Source organism: Microcebus murinus, chromosome 19, assembly GCF_040939455.1.
Source record: "Microcebus murinus isolate Inina chromosome 19, M.murinus_Inina_mat1.0, whole genome shotgun sequence".
Taxonomy (NCBI): domain Eukaryota; kingdom Metazoa; phylum Chordata; class Mammalia; order Primates; family Cheirogaleidae; genus Microcebus; species Microcebus murinus.
The window spans coordinates 6,069,024-6,086,130 of NC_134122.1; the positions used below are offsets into that span (position 1 = coordinate 6,069,024).

Genomic DNA, 17,107 nt, shown 5'->3' on the forward strand with positions numbered 1-17,107 from the left:
ATTTGTAGAGAGTTTATTTCATCTTTGCAGAAAGCTGCCCAGTATAAATATTAGTCAGTTGATTTCACACAGAGTTAAAACAAGCTTTTAAAAGCCTTTTTACCTCGCCTGTCCCCAAATAGGTACTTTACACAGATTCTCAGAGCCTTGGGAGCTTTGTGGGATTTGCTAAAGTGAAAGTTATGTTCTGTTCCGACAGTGGCCTCCTCTGAAGGCTGCACTGGGGTTGATGCTGCGGCTGCACAGAAAGGGTCAGGCAGAGCGAACGATTTTAAGATGACAAAGTCGGGGCGGAGAGGTTTGGAATCGAGCTTCCCTGTTCTGGGTGGATCTCCATGAGGCGGCCATTCCTAAGAAGGTCCACCTTTGGTGCCACAATGGTAGCTAGGCGTTGTGAAGGGACAGGGCTTCACAACTGAGTGGTACGGGTTCGATCCCAGCTTTGCTGATCAGCCAGCCAGTGCTGAACGTGGGTCCACCCCAGGCTCTGTGACACCCGGACCAGTGGGTATATATAATTAGCACTGTCCAACAGAAATGTAATGTGGGTCACAAATATGAACCACATGTGTAGTATTTTTTTAAAAAAATTTCTGGTAGCCATATTAAAGTAAAAAGAAATAGGTGAATTTCATTTCAGTATTTGTTCGACCAACACGTAACCAAGAATATTTTATGTGATCCAATATGTCTATTACCTTTGCAACATGCAGGCAATGTAAAACTACTGAAGAGGTATGTTGCATTCTTGTATTATGTCTCTGAATCCCGGTGTGTGGGTTGCACTTGCAGCCGACTGCATTTCAGACCAGCCTTATTCCCACGCCTCAGTGACCACACGTCGATGGTGGCTACCACATTAGGATAACGGGGTAGGGGTGGGGCGGGGGGAGCCACCATGCCTGAACAGAGCTCTCAAGTTCTTAAACCGATTCAACTGGGATTACACTACCTGCTTCCCAGCGAGCAAGTGGGATCACATGACAATTATTACGGGCCTCACTTTTGTCTTCATAAATATAAACAAGAGGGCAAAATGTCACAGCGTCCTCAGCTGGTTTTCTTGGTTGTCGTGTTTCTATCGTTGGACTTCAGACTCCATGAACTAGGCGGTGGCTTCAGGCAGCACTCTGTCTCCAGTGTGTGGCAGATAGCAGGTGGATTAGCTTGTTAGGGCATGTCTCAGGTGGTGCACTGGCTGATATATGGGCTTAGAGATCCTCTTGGTGGGACAGGGCCAGTTACAGAACTTGGCTCTTCACTTGGGAAGATGGAACTCTTTGGCTTCAGTCCCTCTGAATGTACTCAAAAAAGAGTAAGAACTTCAATACTGGCGTGCTTGTGCTTAGTTGGGCTGTGTTGCATTTGTAAAGCCAATAGAGTTCTATTTCCCCTTTGTTCTGATGAGAGTCTAGTGACTTTGTGTTTCAGTTATCATAACCTTCATATTCAGTATTCTTATTCCCTATGTAAATGTTTATGAGATAAGAATGGAGGACACACGTAAATGTATCATGCAGCTAAACCTGTTGGTGTAGCTAGAGTTGCCAGGTCTTATGGATGGAACATTTAGGAAGTAGTTTGGTGCAATGGAAATATATCTAGGGTTCAAACCCCAAATAGAACATTTATGAACCTTCTTAACTCGGGCTTGTCGCTGAGTCACCTGGACCTCACCTTCCTCTTCTGTTAACTGGGCATGAACGATACCCATCTTAACTACCTTCCAATACAGTTAAGGCTCAAAAAGATAATATGTGCATGTTCCCAGTAACCTTCATGTTCCACCCCTAGCTGGGCTATCATGATGATGGTGATAGAGAAGATAATGATTGTCCTAATTACTTAACCTGGGTACCTTTTCCCTTTGTGCTTCTTTTATGTCAAGCATTTTAGTTGCTTTAAGTAAGCAGGTGATGTCTTGGCATAGCTTAAGTTACCAGCTTCCTCTCTTTTCTTACCATTCCCCTTCCTTTCCTAAGACAAGATAATACCTAAGAAAGCTTTGTCCTGCATGGATTCTTGTTGCATTTACTCTTTGATTTAACCAAAACATGTTGGATGATCCACTCTGGGTGCACCATGCTGGCCATGCCGGGCATATGGTGATCTGTAAGACAGAGCTGGGTCTCCGCTCTCCCGAGCCTTACAACCCCGTAGCCACCAGGTCTCTGTCTCAGTCCTGTATTTTGCAGGTCCTGTGACTCTGAAAATGTCCTCATTGCTTTCTTCTACTCTGTTCTCATTGATTCTGCCACTCCGAGGATGAGAGGTTTTCTCCTGACATTTAACGTTACCATTGGCCTTTCCACATACTGTTTGTCAACTCCTGTCTCAACGCCTGGTTTCTGGCTCACCATTCCACTCCAAGCTTAGACATCAGTTCTTCTGGAAAGCCTTGTTTTTAATAATCCCTGGAGTTTGTTATACTTTTCTTCTCATGGCACATACCCCATTGTGCTGTAAGTCCTGGGCTGTCCTGTGAGTCCTTCCAGCTGGTTGCTGTGGAGATCCCGGGGCTGTGTCTACCTTGTTCAGCGCTGTAGCCCCCAAACCTAACACGGCACCTGCCATCCAGGAGGTGATCGATACTTAGCTGCTGAAACAATTACACGGATATCATGCTCTTGCCTATTTGAGTAGTTCATTGCCCTTGCTTTCTGGGCAGTCTCTTTTCATTTCATTTCTTCCAAGCCCAACTATAATTCATTTTATGACAGTCTTTTTTTTTTTTTCCTTCTTTCCAGTTGGCAAACTATTAGAGGCTAAAACTTATGCAACACACACCGAAAGACAAGGTCATATTTTATCATCCCTGCCTGTTGCAATAACCAGACTAGACATCCTTCTACAAGGGAGGCGAATGCAAGCCAGCCGATATTTATCATGTCCAACGCCCGATTACAAAATGTGGAAGAGAAAAAGGGAAACATTAAAGATGCATGAGACAAGTGCCTGCCCTTAGGAGGCTTAACTGGATAATTAAAAGTACACTCAAATGTTTGGTTTTTAAAATTCATTATGAATAATATGGGGGCAGTAAGTTGTCGCTGAGTCTTAGCTGTGCCATGGCTCCTCAAAGCCATGGGCTTGTGTTAGGCTGTGTTTAGGTGTGCAGCTTCGCGAAAGAGCTGAAGAAGAGGAGGAAAAGGGAATGTTGATTAGTGGAAGTGGGGCATACGCTTTTCTGATGGGCGGAAAACTTTATGATGTGATAGGAGAGGAAATGATTCTGAATTTATCCATGCCCAATACAGTGGTATCCATTCCTTGCACCGATTTGTATCTAGAATGTTTACTTTTCTCTTCTCTAGAATATTCCATCATCTGTAACATCATCCCATCAGGGAGAGAATAGGATTCTCTTTCAGCAGTGTGACTTCATGCTCCCAGTTTTCCAAATCTAGTAACTGACTCTTGGGGACATCCTTGGTTGAGACGCTTTCCACAGCAGCGTCCACAGGGAAGGTGCCATCTCCCTAGGCTGTTTGGGCCTTCTGTTATGTATGGTGACTTCCTCTCTTACAAGGGAACTTGTCTCACACCAAGCCTATAAACGTCCTACTCTAGCAGAGCAGAGAATCCCTCTGGCTAGCGCTGATGGAACAGGTAACACAGCGCTATTACCCCAAATCATATCTGCAGGGTAACGGTGAGCAAGCTGTTTAAGGAGACAGAATCCATCCTTCTTTTGCAGATTTGGTTAAACGCAGTAGCGTCAGCAGTGGTGCAAGTCGTTTAAACTCATCTGGAGTATGAACTTGACCCTGGTGTGACTCTGGTGGTGGTAGCGAGAACTTCCCCCCACCCAGTTCTTTAGAAGAAAAGTGAGCTGGTGAAAGGAGATGAATTGTGAAAGTCTGTTCAGCATTGGGGTTGCCTCCAGACCCAGGAGGGGAAGAATCCTTCTTGCGTGATAATTTAAAGTGCATTTGTCTGTTCCTTCTCTTACGAGAACGGTTTTTGCCAATGTTTATCTGCACGGTTCAATTTTCTACTTGTTCATCTGCCCTTCTGTCTGCGCAGCTATATCTGTGACAGTGGTGGGCAGCTGCAGCTGTCACTCGGGGAGCTGGCAATGGGGACGGCGGGGTGGTATTGATGGCAAAATACTCACACAGCCGAACTCTCTGGTCTTGACAACCGTAGTATCACAGTTATGCAAGAGGTTATGATCATTGGGATAAATGGATGAAGTGTGTACAAGACTTTTCTCTACATTTTTTTTTTAAACTTTCGGTAGATCTATATTTATTTGAAAATAAAAAAGTTAAAAATAATAGTGGCCGCAAGGTTAGGCTCTGGTGTCAGAATTGGATTGGCACAAATTTCGTCATGCACCCCTGGAGCGACCTGAGATGGTTTTCCTAGCCTCTCACAGCCTCTGATCCATCAAATAAAAATGTTTGTGCCCACATCATGGGGCGGTGGGTTGCGTAAGGGAGTTACATTTATAAGATATTTAGGACAATGGCAAGCATGTGGTGAGAGCTCCCCTTCTAGTTGCATCATTGTTCTTACCGACAGTGTTACCAATGATATCATCATTAGCATTGTTTAAACTACCCGGGCTCTGTATCTTAGGGTGGCAGGAATAAGGTCTCATGCCTTTATGGAAACCTCCAACTTTGCCCGGAATACTTTAGGACTTTGTCAGAATGTCTCGACAATATTTTGGGCTGAATCGTTGTACTGTAACTCTTATCAATATCGCCCCTCATCTCGGCCCACAAAGAGGTCAGTTATAAATAATGGAAAGGGCAGCTGCTTTGGAGAAAGAACTGGATTTGAGACTTGGATATGTCACTTATGAGCTTCAAGGCTCTGTTCTTTCTTATCCGTGAAGTGGGTGTGCTAAAAATAAGTTTGTTACTATAGCTGCTTTGGAGATAAAGTTAGAGCCTATATATAAAGTGACTAACATTATCTGATACTTAGAAGGTACCTGATGAATAGCAGCTGCTTTGACTCTATTCGGTATTAATAGTAGACAATGATAAGGCATTTGCAGCTATTTCACAAGCAGGGGAAGCTCCATCCTACATGACTTTTCAACAACAACAACAAAAAAATCCTTCAGCGCAAGGTTGGGATGAAACTTTCCAGCGAGGAAAGTTTCTTTCAACACGAAGCGGAGCCAGACTTGATGACTTTGACCGTGTTCTGAGTGCCCTGGGGTGCTGAGTGATTCAGGGCATGTCTCGGGACTAGTAAGGATGAAGGGTCTAGCTTGGGTTTTAGTTTTTACTCGACAAAACATTTTGAATGCTTTTGTGCGCGTGAGCATGTGTGCACACGCCTCAGACGCAGAGATGCTTGAGGCAATGGTGATTAAAAAAAAACAAAAAACACAGGTTTCTGTCCTCATGGAGTTTGCAGTCCAGTTGGAGTTAGACATCAAAATGCATGTGCAATGTCAGACTTTGACAAGAGTTCTAAAGGACAAAGCGGGGTGCTCTGAGACTCTGGGGCAGCGATGAGCAAGGCGAGAAAACCCATCTTCCCGAGTGCCTGATGCTGTTTGTTGTGAACCTCACTCGTTCCAGTGGTTGCTAATTTTTTTTTTTTTGAGAGACAAGTACATTTCTCATCGGAAGTAACGCCTCCGAAGTGGCCATCTCCTCGTCCCTGACTCGTACAGAGTGCCATAAATATTTAATTATCACTAACTTTTAAGGAGTGGAGAAAAACAGCCTCTACGTTGCCTTCTGTAACTCCACATGGGAAACCAGGATGGAACATTTTGCAAACATGACACCTCGTCATGGCGAGTCTGCCGCCCACGCGATTCTGGGGCGTTAGTTGGCCGCGGCAGGATGGCTTCTCTCCTCTCTCCTCCCTCTCTCTCTCTCTCTCTCTCTCTCTCTCTCTCTCTCTCTCTCTCTCTCTCTCTCTCTCTCTCTCTCTCTCTCTCTCTCTCTGTCTCTCTCTCTCTCTGCTTCCGCGTCGAGGCAGGGCCAGTGAAATGAAACCGAGTTGCTTTGGCTGCAGTCTGTGACGTGGATGCTTGTGGTCTGTGTTGTTTGTTTTGGTGAATTGCGGCTTCAAAACCACTTCAGGATCCTTTGTACCATTAGCTGGCGCCGTTAGAGGAACTGAGGTTTGTCTGTCTGCTTAAACGTGGTCGGGTTGGAATCCAGCTCCAAGTACTGAGAGAGATGAAATGTAGGACTCGGCCGGCGCTAACCAGTTGCGTGAGCACAAAGCAGTGGCTCCGCTTCCCCGGGTGAGAGGGTAACAGTGCACACCACGCCGGACTCCTGTGAGGGGGGGGAATGTGGTCAAAGCTGCTCTGCTGAATTGTGTGTCCGCAGTGCTTAGAACGAGGATTAGGACACGGTGCTCTGGAAAAGGTTTTCTTGTTGCCATCATCATCGTCACCATCTTCATCATCACCGCCACCATCTTCACCTTCGAATGGATTTGGTAACAGGAATTCTTTGATAAGAAGACTAGATGAGATTAAAATTCTGGTTCTTCCACTTAATAATTTATTAGTTCCCATCTATTGAGAAGTGGGGTTTTTTTGTTTTTTTGTTTTTTTGTTTTTTTGTTTTAACTCATTTTGTACCTCAGTTTTCTTATCTGTCAAAGGGACTTTAATGTCTGCCTCCTGGGGGTGGTTGTGAAAATGCAGGTGCCCGACACACAGCAGGGAAGACCCAACACACCTCACATCTTCCTCGGTTTGCCAAAGGAAGAGCTTTGTTGGTCTGGACTTGGGGCCAATTTTATGCCAACGATGGGACATGTGTGCTTGCCAGACTTTCTAGATTATAAAACCCATTCCAGGAAGTTTTCTCCCTAAAGCATCATAAGAGTCTCATTGGGAAGGAGAATATGAATTCCTATTTATATTTTAAGGATGAGAACACTGGGGCACAAGGAGGCTGCATGACTTGCCAATAGTTCCACCATCACGCTCTTGACCCCTCAGCATTCGACTTTTGATTCCAAAGCCGCAGTATTGAAAGCTTTAGATGGTCACTAACGCTGGCATTACCTAACAGCATGTGTTTTCTTTTACTTATTTTGCCACAATCCATAAATGGTTTCACACTGCAACCCAGTTCCTCCTTACAGAGGTTTTACGAAACTACACTGACTATTCTCCTCTTCTCCCATGTGGTGTCCTTGATTTCATTTAAACAATGCTGGTGGGATGACCCCCGACCTGGATCTCACAGACCCCAGGATCACATCTGCAGGAAGAATACCAGGACATTTCCCCCTGGAATTGTCCATCCAAGCACGCTGCAGCAACTTTTGACGGTGCTTGGGCCCAGAGCCCACCCTCAGAGGGTCTGAGATTAGGTGTGGAGCCCTGGCATCTGATTTTTTTTTTTTTTTTTTGGTAAAGAGTATCTAATTCATGCTCTACTGATTACGGACCAATATCCTATTTCATCTCTATGATGGTTTCCACCTCAAACTCTAGGGTTTTTTTTTTTTTTTGGGGGGGGAGGGGGGTTGGCTGGTGGGTTGGTTTTGAGTATTTTCTCTAACATTCCCCAAAACATTGGTGTTTTCACCAGGGAATTTGTCTTAGTCTCCTCCCGCTTTCCCAGGTTGAAGGACAGAAGTTTGGCTTTTTGTTATCAGTGAGAACAAGGAGCTCATGGCTCTGCCCACGGCTGTGGTCCCCATATGCCGACTTGAGTCCTTCGGGGCAGGCCCCCTGGGGTTCCGTGGTTACCTAGTCCAGAGAGGGGAGCCAGTACCTCCCTTTAGGGAACCCGAAAGGGCTGCTTGTTTTAAACCTGCTTGCTGTGTTGGAGATACCCCCAGGTATAATTGGAAATGGAAATGTAAAGCTGGCACAAATGCTGTTTATCCAGATTTTCTTTTCAACCTCAGGAAGCTGGGAATTAAAAAAAAAAAAAAAATCACCAGGGGCTACCTGAACTATTACCTGTAGGACAGACCAGCAGGAAGGTTGAATGCCTCTAGACAGCTGCTTCTGCCCTCCCCTCCTCCTCTGCTATAGAGTGTAATTACCAGTCTAATCACTGTAGAAACCCCATCCACTCCCTCCAGTCTGGCAAGATCTTTCTTTTCACAGAGAGGAGTCTTGGCCATAAGCAGCCGTCCGCGGCAAGGGTGGCTGGGACTCTCCGAGCCCCTCCCTCCACCAGTGAGGAAGACATGACCAAATAAAAACTGAAACTGTTTTGACATTTCATTCTGGGTGTTGTAGTTTTAATAATAAAGGAAGAACAAGGTATTTGCAGCTTTAAATACAGAGGCTGCATTTGGTGCTGATGCAGGGTTTCACCAGGGAATTTCTTTTTTTTTTGTACAGGATTTTATTTTTCTTCTTTGGGAGAGAGGAATAAAAGAATAATCTAGGAAAATACAGAAGTTCAAGAAAAGGCAAAAGCAAGACCCCTGTCCTTTTCCTTCATAGCATTTATCACCACTGGGATTTTGTGGCCTTTTTTTTTTTTTTTTTCTGGAAAGTCTGCTACCACACGTGACAATAAGGTTTATAGGGACAGAGATGGTTTTGGATTTTGCTCACCCTTTCACTGGATGTGAATGAATGAATGGGTTTGTACAGTGAATATGTGAGCCAGGCCCCGTGTGTTTCTTTTATGTTGTAATTTGATTTTTAATTTGGTCCTCACAATAATACCATGAAGTCACTCCACATTGTCCCCATTAAACAGCAGCAAAATCTAGTTGCCCGGAGTATGACGATAACTTGTCTAAGGTCACACAGCAAGTCTGCAAAAGAGCCGGATCTCAAAATCTTCCAAGTAATCGTCAGTTACGGTATTTTAAGATCAATTTACAATTAACCATGCAGGTTTATTATAAATTCATTCTCTCTCTGATGTTTGCACAGTATCTTTTTCCCCCTTATTTACCTATTTCTCTCTCTCTCTCTGAGCTTTCTTCTTTTGCTACCCCCAAATAATCCCCCTCCTCCTTTTTGCAAAAAAAAAAAAAAAGATAGTAGCAAGCTCCCTGCTGGATTTTTTTTATAACTTTGCATACTATATGTTTAGTTTAGTAATGAAAAATTCTAGCTCCAGGCGATGCATAGAATAGCATTTCTAATGTTTTTTAAACAGCTATTAATGTAGTCGAGCGCCGTTTCTTTTCTTTTCTTTTTTTTTTTTTTTCCCTTCCTGCTCTATATAATCATCTGCTCAGTGGTGCACTGTGAAAGAGAGTAGGAGCCAGAGGAGGGGCGAGCCGTGATTGATGGGCCAGGCCTTTCTGGCAGAAAAAGTCCCATCTGGGGTTGGCTTGGGGAGCAGCGAGATGTTGAGGGGAGGTCAGCCGGGCGGTTTCGGCTCCCCCTTCCCCGACACCCCAATCCTCCGCAGGCCGGCCGCACGGTGCGCGCACACCCCCTGGTAACTGAGGCTTGCTGCGGGCAGATGCTTGGTGGCGTGGGACAGGAACAGCTGCTAAGTTTATGGAGGAGAAAGGAAGCAGGATGGTGCAGCAGGTATATATTTTTTTTTTCCCATTTCGTTTTTTTCACTCGGAATTGTGATTTGAATTAAGCTGAAGCCTTTCCTTGCGTTAAGTCTGTGCTGTGATATGTCGTTTGCTCCTTGAATCATGCTCGGGGAAAGGAGTTTCAGAGAGAGAGAGAGAGAGAGATTGAGAGAGAGAGAGAGAGTGTGTGTGTGTGTGTGTGTGTGTGTGTTGGCTTTCTGTTTGTTGTGTGGAACTGAGCTGGTCTTAGAACCAGCAGGTTAATGGTGTCATTTTGCATTTTTCTCCTTTGCTTCAGTGCCCCTGGGGCATGATGCAGTTTGGCTCATTTCAGTTCAGCTCCGAGAGAGGCTTTCTCTGAATATGCGCGATTTCTTGCCAGAGAAGTAGAACAGACCATGCTACTAAACTAAAGTAAAACAAACTGTCAGCAAGACAGAAACAGCAGGCAGTCACCAAGAATGGGTGGTTTCCTCCAGCGAGTCCATGTTGGGGCGGGGGGTGTCCCGCTGCGGGTGCCACTGCCTGCCCTGGCTGTATGGGCAGAGGCATTCAGCCGGCTTATCAGAGCTTGACAATTTCCTGTGCGTTCCGTCATTGTAACGGGCTGTGCTTAGGTCAGAAGAGGTTCTCCCAGGCAAGAAATAGACTGGGGGCAAATAAATCCCAGAAGCAAGAAAGGAAGGTGTGTTGAAGAAGTTTGATTGTAAAGCTGGGGAGATACACACACACACACACACACACACACACATACACACGTGTGAAAATGCCTGATTATTTTAAAATCTACCTTGACATCTCACTCATTATGTATGTATATACCCACCCCCCTCCCCCCTCCCACCTCCCCAACACCCTATTACTGTAGCACCTGTGTGTCCACTTAGGTGCTACTCAGTTAATACCAGTTTGCTGGAGAATATATCTGGTGCTTGTTTTTCCATTCTTGGGATACTTCACTTAGTAGTATGGGTTCCAGCTCTAACCAGGAAAGTACAAGATGTGCTATATCACCGTTGTTTCTTAGAGCTGAATAGTACTCCATGGTATACATATACCACATTTTATTAATCCATTCTTGGATTGATGGGCACTTGGGCTGTTTCCACAGCCTTGCAATTATGAATTGTGCTGCTATAAACATTCGAGTGCAGGTGTCTTTTTTGTAGAGTGTCACTGGATCATTTGGGTAGATGCCTAGCAATGGGATTGCTGGATCAAATGGTAGATTCACTTGTATCGCTTTAAGGTATGTGAGATGTGCACCATCTGGGGGATGGTCATGATGGAGACTCAGACTTTTGGGGGGAGGGGGGGGAACTGGGCATTTATTGAAACCTTAAAATCTGTACCCCCATAATATGCCAAAATAAAAAAAAACAAACAAACAAACAAAAAAAATCTACCTTGACAGCTATGAAAGCAGGCACTTTCCCCTCTCGGTGAAAGCCAGGTAGTCACGTGGAAAAAAGTAAACCCATTTCATGTTCCTCCAAGTCGAGACGAAATTCTCCTTTGAAATATGGTTTGCATTAGATCTTCAGCCAAAACATTTTGCAGAGTCTGACTTCTGCCACCCTTTGTTCTCTTGTTATTAATAGTTTCCCAAAACTACTTTATTAAAACACTCAGGGCAGTGGATGCGGGGAGGGGAATGCTTTTAAAAAGGAAAACCCCTCGTTTTCTCCCTGACTCTGTCTCCTGGATCCACCTTAGAGAGAGACAGAAGGGTGCAGGATGTTTCAGTGACCAAGGAAATTCTCCATGCACCAGAGGAGTGGCTTTCTGAGCGTATGCATACACCAAAGTTAACACCCTATGCTAATAGATTACAGTGTTTGTCTTAAAATAGCAATAATATCCTGGCCATTTCATGCTTCAGTAAAATATTTAAATTGAAATGACTTTTTTTTTTTTTTTTTTTTTTTTTGCTTTTAGGAATCAGACTTGGTTGCATTTTAATAATCCTTTTGCTCTCGGTAATTGGAGTAATAGCTACTCGTTGGGGTGTCCTGGGTAATGACAGGGTTCCATGTCTCCATGCTGTTGTTGAGTTGCTCTCAGTGACTGGGAGGTTTGGTGCATGAGGACACGGACACTTCTTCTACACGTGTCCTAAGAAGTGTTCTTTATGTCTTGCTTCCACTCAGTTCTGCAGCAGAGATAGTGGGTTTTTAAAACAGGAGATTATTTTTTTTTTCTGAGCAGCAACCCAAGAAAGTCCAGGCACTAAAAATGAAATGTTAAGTTTGCAAAAGCTCTCGGAGCAGCCTCTTGATGATGGGAACACTTGCAAAGCAGATCGTTCTCCTCAGCTGGGAACACCCACAGCTCCCTGACGCGGCAAGTATCAGAATCTGATCGTCCCGCTTATTTAAGGAAAGGCGGGGGGTGGCGTTGCAGTGGAAGAAAGAAGGCAGCTTCGGCGGGCGATGAGGGGATGTCTAGTCAGAATGCTCCAGATAATTTTGCCTGTCACCGTCCCCTCCATGAAGTTGGCCTCTGCTTTCAACCGGGAGTGTTCCCGTGTCCGGCACTTGCTGTGACCTGGAGTGAAAAAGGTGCCCTTCGTGTTGAAGTATTTTTCCAGAAAACCTATTTCAGCCAAGTTAGGAATCCAGGAACATCACTAGGGAGGAAACAAAGCCATCTCTGAAGCCATCTGAAGGTGAAAAATAATTCCATAGGAAGTACAGTGATCTTAATTAAATATTAGCTGTAATTAGCCTAAAGTGCAAATGTTGGGAATATTAATTAGGGTCTCTCTGGAACGGCTGTCAGTGTTAATAAGTAACTATGGGGGGTCCCACCAACATCTGTTTGAGAACTCCAGGTACAGGATGAAATCCAGAGCCCCATGTACCTGGATGCTAACGGCAGGCTCCCTGGCTACCGTGGGCTCCGTCCCCAGAGCGTGGTACCCTGTGTTTGCCAGGGCGGCCCAAGTCATGCAGGAGGCGGCGGTTTGCTGTGGCTGGTCCTGGCCTTTCCTGGGGTGGCCTCAAAGCATTTTGAAGCCAGGGCTAAGGCTTGAGATGGTGCAGAAGTTTCCCAGGCTGGGACGCCCACCTACTCTGGCAAATGGAGCTGTGGCATCTTTGGATCGAATACCCTGGCACCTGACTTGCCAACAGGAAGCAGCACAACGACAGATGACAAACAGGTCTTGGGTCGATGGTGTAGGTGAGAGAGAGGGCTTGGTTTATTTTAAAATGGGACCCAAACTCCCCACCGGGGTGGTTCTCTTGCCACGTGAGAGATGGCTTATGGCTTCCCTGGGAACTAATTGCGGCTATAACCTGGTCTAATAACTGCCCAATTCTGGGCTGGAACATCTTAGACCACAAAGTAAAGTGAGATTGGAGACGCAGCGTATGCAAAGTAAGGGCTGTAGGCACTGTTAATGTTGGCAGCTGGACGATCCTTTGTGGAGGGGACTGTCCTGTGTGCTGTAGGGTGGTTGGTGGCATCCCTGGCCTCTACCTGCTAGATACCATTTGCATATCCTCCCTGAATGTCTAGTCATTGCCTAATGTCCCCCGGGAGCCATAGCACCTCTTTAAGAACTACTGGTGTAAAGTGCCCAGCATGGTGCCTGCCACCCAGGACCTTGTTTTCTGAGCACTGGTGAGAAGAAGTGGCCACCTTGTACCTGTCCTCATGAGCCGCCTCCTGCCGAGTTCGAAGCCTGTTGTTTGTGCCTGTGTTTATAGGTCAGAGGTCGGGTGATGAAAAGCAAATTCCAAAAAAGACTCTGACTCGCTGTTTTTGCATCACCCTCAGCACTGTCTATCTGCAAGAGGAGCCAGCACCCTTCCTTGGTTTAGGTAGCAGGGGACCCCCTTTCTCTCTCTTCCTGATCTGCTGCCAGCTCCACTGCCTTCCTAAACTATTTATGCAAGGGTGGCTTCTTACCTGGTGTTCCCACGTCAAAGGATATTCTGCCAAAGCCATTAGAAAACTTTTTCTGCACAGGGCCAGAGAGTGGACAGTTTGCGAGGCTGTGGGCTGCGTCGTCCCTGCCACGACTGTTCAACCCTGTCCTTGTAGGACAGACGTAGCTATAGACAATAAACAAATGAGCATGGTGGCCGCGTCCTAATGAAACTTTATTTACAAAAACGAGCGGGCTAGATTTGCCCCATGAGTCATTTGCCAAGTCTGCTCTCACACCTCCCGGTCTGTCTCCTGCTGCCAGATTAAGCTCTGTGGAGCCCAGAGTTCATTTTCCAAGCGCACATTCTCTTTGCAGACACATGTAAGTGTCTGCTGTTCGGCTAGAATGCCGCTGGATCCCGGGGATGGGACAGGGAATGTGGCACAGCGTCCTGCCCTCAGGGAGCTCGCAGACAAACAGGGGACGGCAGTGCTTGGAGTTAGGTGAGCCTTGGCCACCCGCTGCGGCGGAGCATGGAAGGTGGGCAGCTGACTAGTCTGAGTGCCCAGGAAGGCTTGCTGAAGGGGGCTCTTGATCTGGAGCTGAATGAGCAGGGACTAGCCAAGCAAGGGACCGGGGAAATGGGGGGGGGCTTTACAAGCAGAGGGGGTCTGTGAAAGTGAAGACATGGTCGTGTCGAGAGGATGGATCTCCTCTTCTCCCTTAACCGACCGTGAGCTTCCTGAGGGCAGGCCCCTTCTCTGCCCAACACACAGAGAGCTCAGATCCTGGCAGGGAGCCCTTGCTCGTTTGCAAGAGCTTGTAGAAACGGGTCACTCTTCCTGAAACCGCTCTGCAGTGATGCACAGCCACCTGCTCCTGTGTGCGCCCGGTGGAAGCATTTTCGGCTGGAAACCCTTGTGTTCGTGTGACCTCTCTCTGCGGTTGTTCGTGTGATCAGTCTGTGTTCCCCTATGCGGCCACACCTGGAGTTGTCACAGGTCTGCCTTTCAGTTCGGGGATGGGCCAGGTGGGAGGTCAGGGAGGCAGAAACAGACCTTTGGGCAGAAGCCGACCCCCGCACTATGAACTTCCCTTTGGACAGTTCTTAAGATCCCAGCATTTCTGGGGCTTTGGGTCAGCCGTCGGGAAGTGGCCTCACTAGGGAATTTCTGTGCGCTAGGAAATGTTCCTTGAATAGCCCAGAAAAGGAAAAGATGCTAGTGAAATTAGAAAACAGCAGAGGGATTTTTGTTTTTAAATCAGTCAAGACCCTTTTGGTTGTAAGTAACAGAAAAACCTAGCTTAAACAAAATAAGACAAGGGTACCAGTTCTCAGTTTTGCAAGATGAATAAGTTTTGGAGATCTAAGTACAGGTTGGGGATGAGAGTTAAAAATACTGTATTGTATGCTTAAAATGTGCTAAAAGGATAGAACTTAAATCTCAGTGCACATAGACACACACACACACAAATGGTAACCACACAGAAGTGACGGATATGTTAATTACCTGGAATGTGGTCATTTCACGATGTCTACACATATCAAAACATCAAATTATGTACCTTACATGTATATAATTTTTATGTTAATGACATTCCAATAAAGCTGTTAAAATTAGGACATTTACTGATTTGTGTAACTGAAACAAACTGGGGCGTTACTAACCGCAGGTAAAGCAGGATCCAAGATGTCACGTGATGTCACCAAGACACAGTTGATACCTTTCTGTTTCTCAGTTTTTGGGGCTTCATTCTCTGCATTGGTGTCAGCTATAGGCAGGTCCTCTGCAAGGGGCAGTTCTGGGCAGCTCCGGGCTTAGGTTCTTTTTATAGCTGCCAATCACCGTGGGAAGAGAAGTCCTTCCCCAAACTGCAGCAAAATCCTGGAGTGACAAGTTCTTAGAGGCGGAGTGACTAGGGCCTAACTCACTGACTCACTAGGTGGATGGGCGTTACTCCCAGTCCAGGACTCTGGCGGTGAAATCTTCCGACGTGACAGGCTGGTGTCACGTGACTGTACCTACAGTGACTCCCAGGCCGGGTTCAGCAGCCCCTGCGCCCCTCAGCCCGAGAGTGGGACTCCCCCGAGGAGGAATCCGGGGTATTGTCCTTGCCGAGACAGGAGTGGAGACTCACCAGCAATTAATTATTAAATAACCTCTGTGGCTTCCCCAAAATCAGACGGGGTTAAATCTTCCCATCCAGATCTCCAGCCTCGGCACAGGCAGACCGTCCACAGCCCCCGTGGCTGCAGGAAAACGTTACAGACAGAGAGAGAAACACGCGTGCGCTTGTGCATCCGGTGGTGCAGGCGTTTGGAGAAACTCATTTTCGGGAGGAGAGAGCCGGATGGGAATGTTTTTCTCTTGTAAAACATTTGAACTTTACCCTAAGCTTAGTTTTCTTCCAAGTGTCATCTTTAACGTTCTAATTAGGGTCCCCTCTAAACACACGCGCCGGCTCTGTGCGCTGCTCTGAGAGCAAACTTTGCTCTCCCCACTTTCTCTCTTCGCGTCTCTGCGGGGCCCACGTGGCTTTAGAGGAGGCGGCTCTCGAGCGAACGCTGGGTGGCAGGTACCGAGGCGATGAGAGCCATCCCGGCGTTGTCACCCTCACATCGTGACAGCAGGGCTAGAGTCACATCTAATTGACCACAGATGATGGGAGAAGCAGCTATGTGGCGTGCTTCGATGCTAAGCTTTATTGTTTTTTTGTTTTTTTTTCTCTTCATTCTCTCTCTCTCTGACTATGCAGTTCCATCTCTTGAGACCATGGGGAATTCAGACTTTGGGTTGCAATTTCTTATGCTTTCTGCGTGTGTGTGTGTGTATGTTCAGGTGTATGTGCAGGTGTGTGTATGTGTGTGTATGTGCAGGTGTGTGTGCTGTGTGTGTGTATGTGTAAGTGTGTATGTGCAGGTGTGTGTGCTGTGTGTATGTGCAGGTGTGTGTGTATGTGCAGGTGTGTGTGCTGTGTGTATGTGCAGGTGTGTGTGTATGTGCAGGTGTGTGTGCTGTGTGTGTATGTGCAGGTGTGTGTGCTGTGTGTGTGTGTATGTGCAGGTGTGTGTGCTGTGTGTGTGTGTATGTGCAGGTGTGTGTGCTGTGTGTGTATGTGCAGGTGTGTGTGTATGTGCAGGTGTGTGTGCTGTGTGTGTGTATGTGCAGGTGTGTGTGTATGTGCAGGTGTGTGTGCTATGTGTATGTGCAGGCGTGTGTGCTGTGTGTGTGTATGTGCAGGTGTGTGTGTGTAGAGAGGTAGAGTTGTCAGGGTGGAGGTGGGGAGAGAGATTAATGTTTCCTGAAATGGTAGCATTTGAATTCAGGTTTTGGTTGTGTTTCTTAATTTTTTTTATTTTTTTGAATTGTCTGTAGTTATCCTACTGCATGTTTTGCCCAGATCCGAGGCGTGAATTGTTACGTAACACTCTGCGCCTGTGAAAACATAAGACAGGGCATTAGGGACAGAGAGGCACCGGCTAATGAGGCTAAGCGTTAGGTCCAATATTTTTCAGAAATGCTTACAATGGGGATATCGCAGAGGGCCATCTTTGTCCTAATTAGGCCCTAAATTTTCGCTGGCTTCCTCATACTGGCACTGGGAACATCACACACACACACACACACACACACACACATGCGCACACACACTGGGGCCATTGAAAGGACCCTCCCGTGTCCATTATGTGAGCCAAGTCACATAAAACTTTGATTAAATTCAAATGCTTAGATAAATTGTCTCTCCTCTCAAGAACACACACGTCCACTTTAATCT

The 17,107-nt window shown here is 46.3% G+C and overlaps 1 protein-coding gene across 31 annotated transcripts in view; it reads left to right on the forward strand.

Moving 5' to 3' along the window:
• RBFOX1 (RNA binding fox-1 homolog 1) overlaps window positions 1–17,107 on the forward strand; it is a 1,966,619-nt gene that overhangs the window by 1,774,984 nt on the left and 174,528 nt on the right. Inside the window, exon 1 of one of the 31 annotated variants that reach the window (XM_075995088.1) lies at window positions 5,928–9,460. The exons of 27 other annotated variants lie outside the window; for them this stretch is intronic. In XM_075995088.1, coding sequence (XP_075851203.1) covers window positions 9,428–9,460 — 33 coding nt within the window. In that variant the 5' untranslated portion in view covers window positions 5,928–9,427. Of the gene's footprint in view, window positions 1–5,927; window positions 9,461–17,107 lie in introns of those variants that run through there. 3 more of the 31 variants (XM_075995082.1, XM_075995090.1, XM_075995087.1) reach the window with 3 other exon arrangements.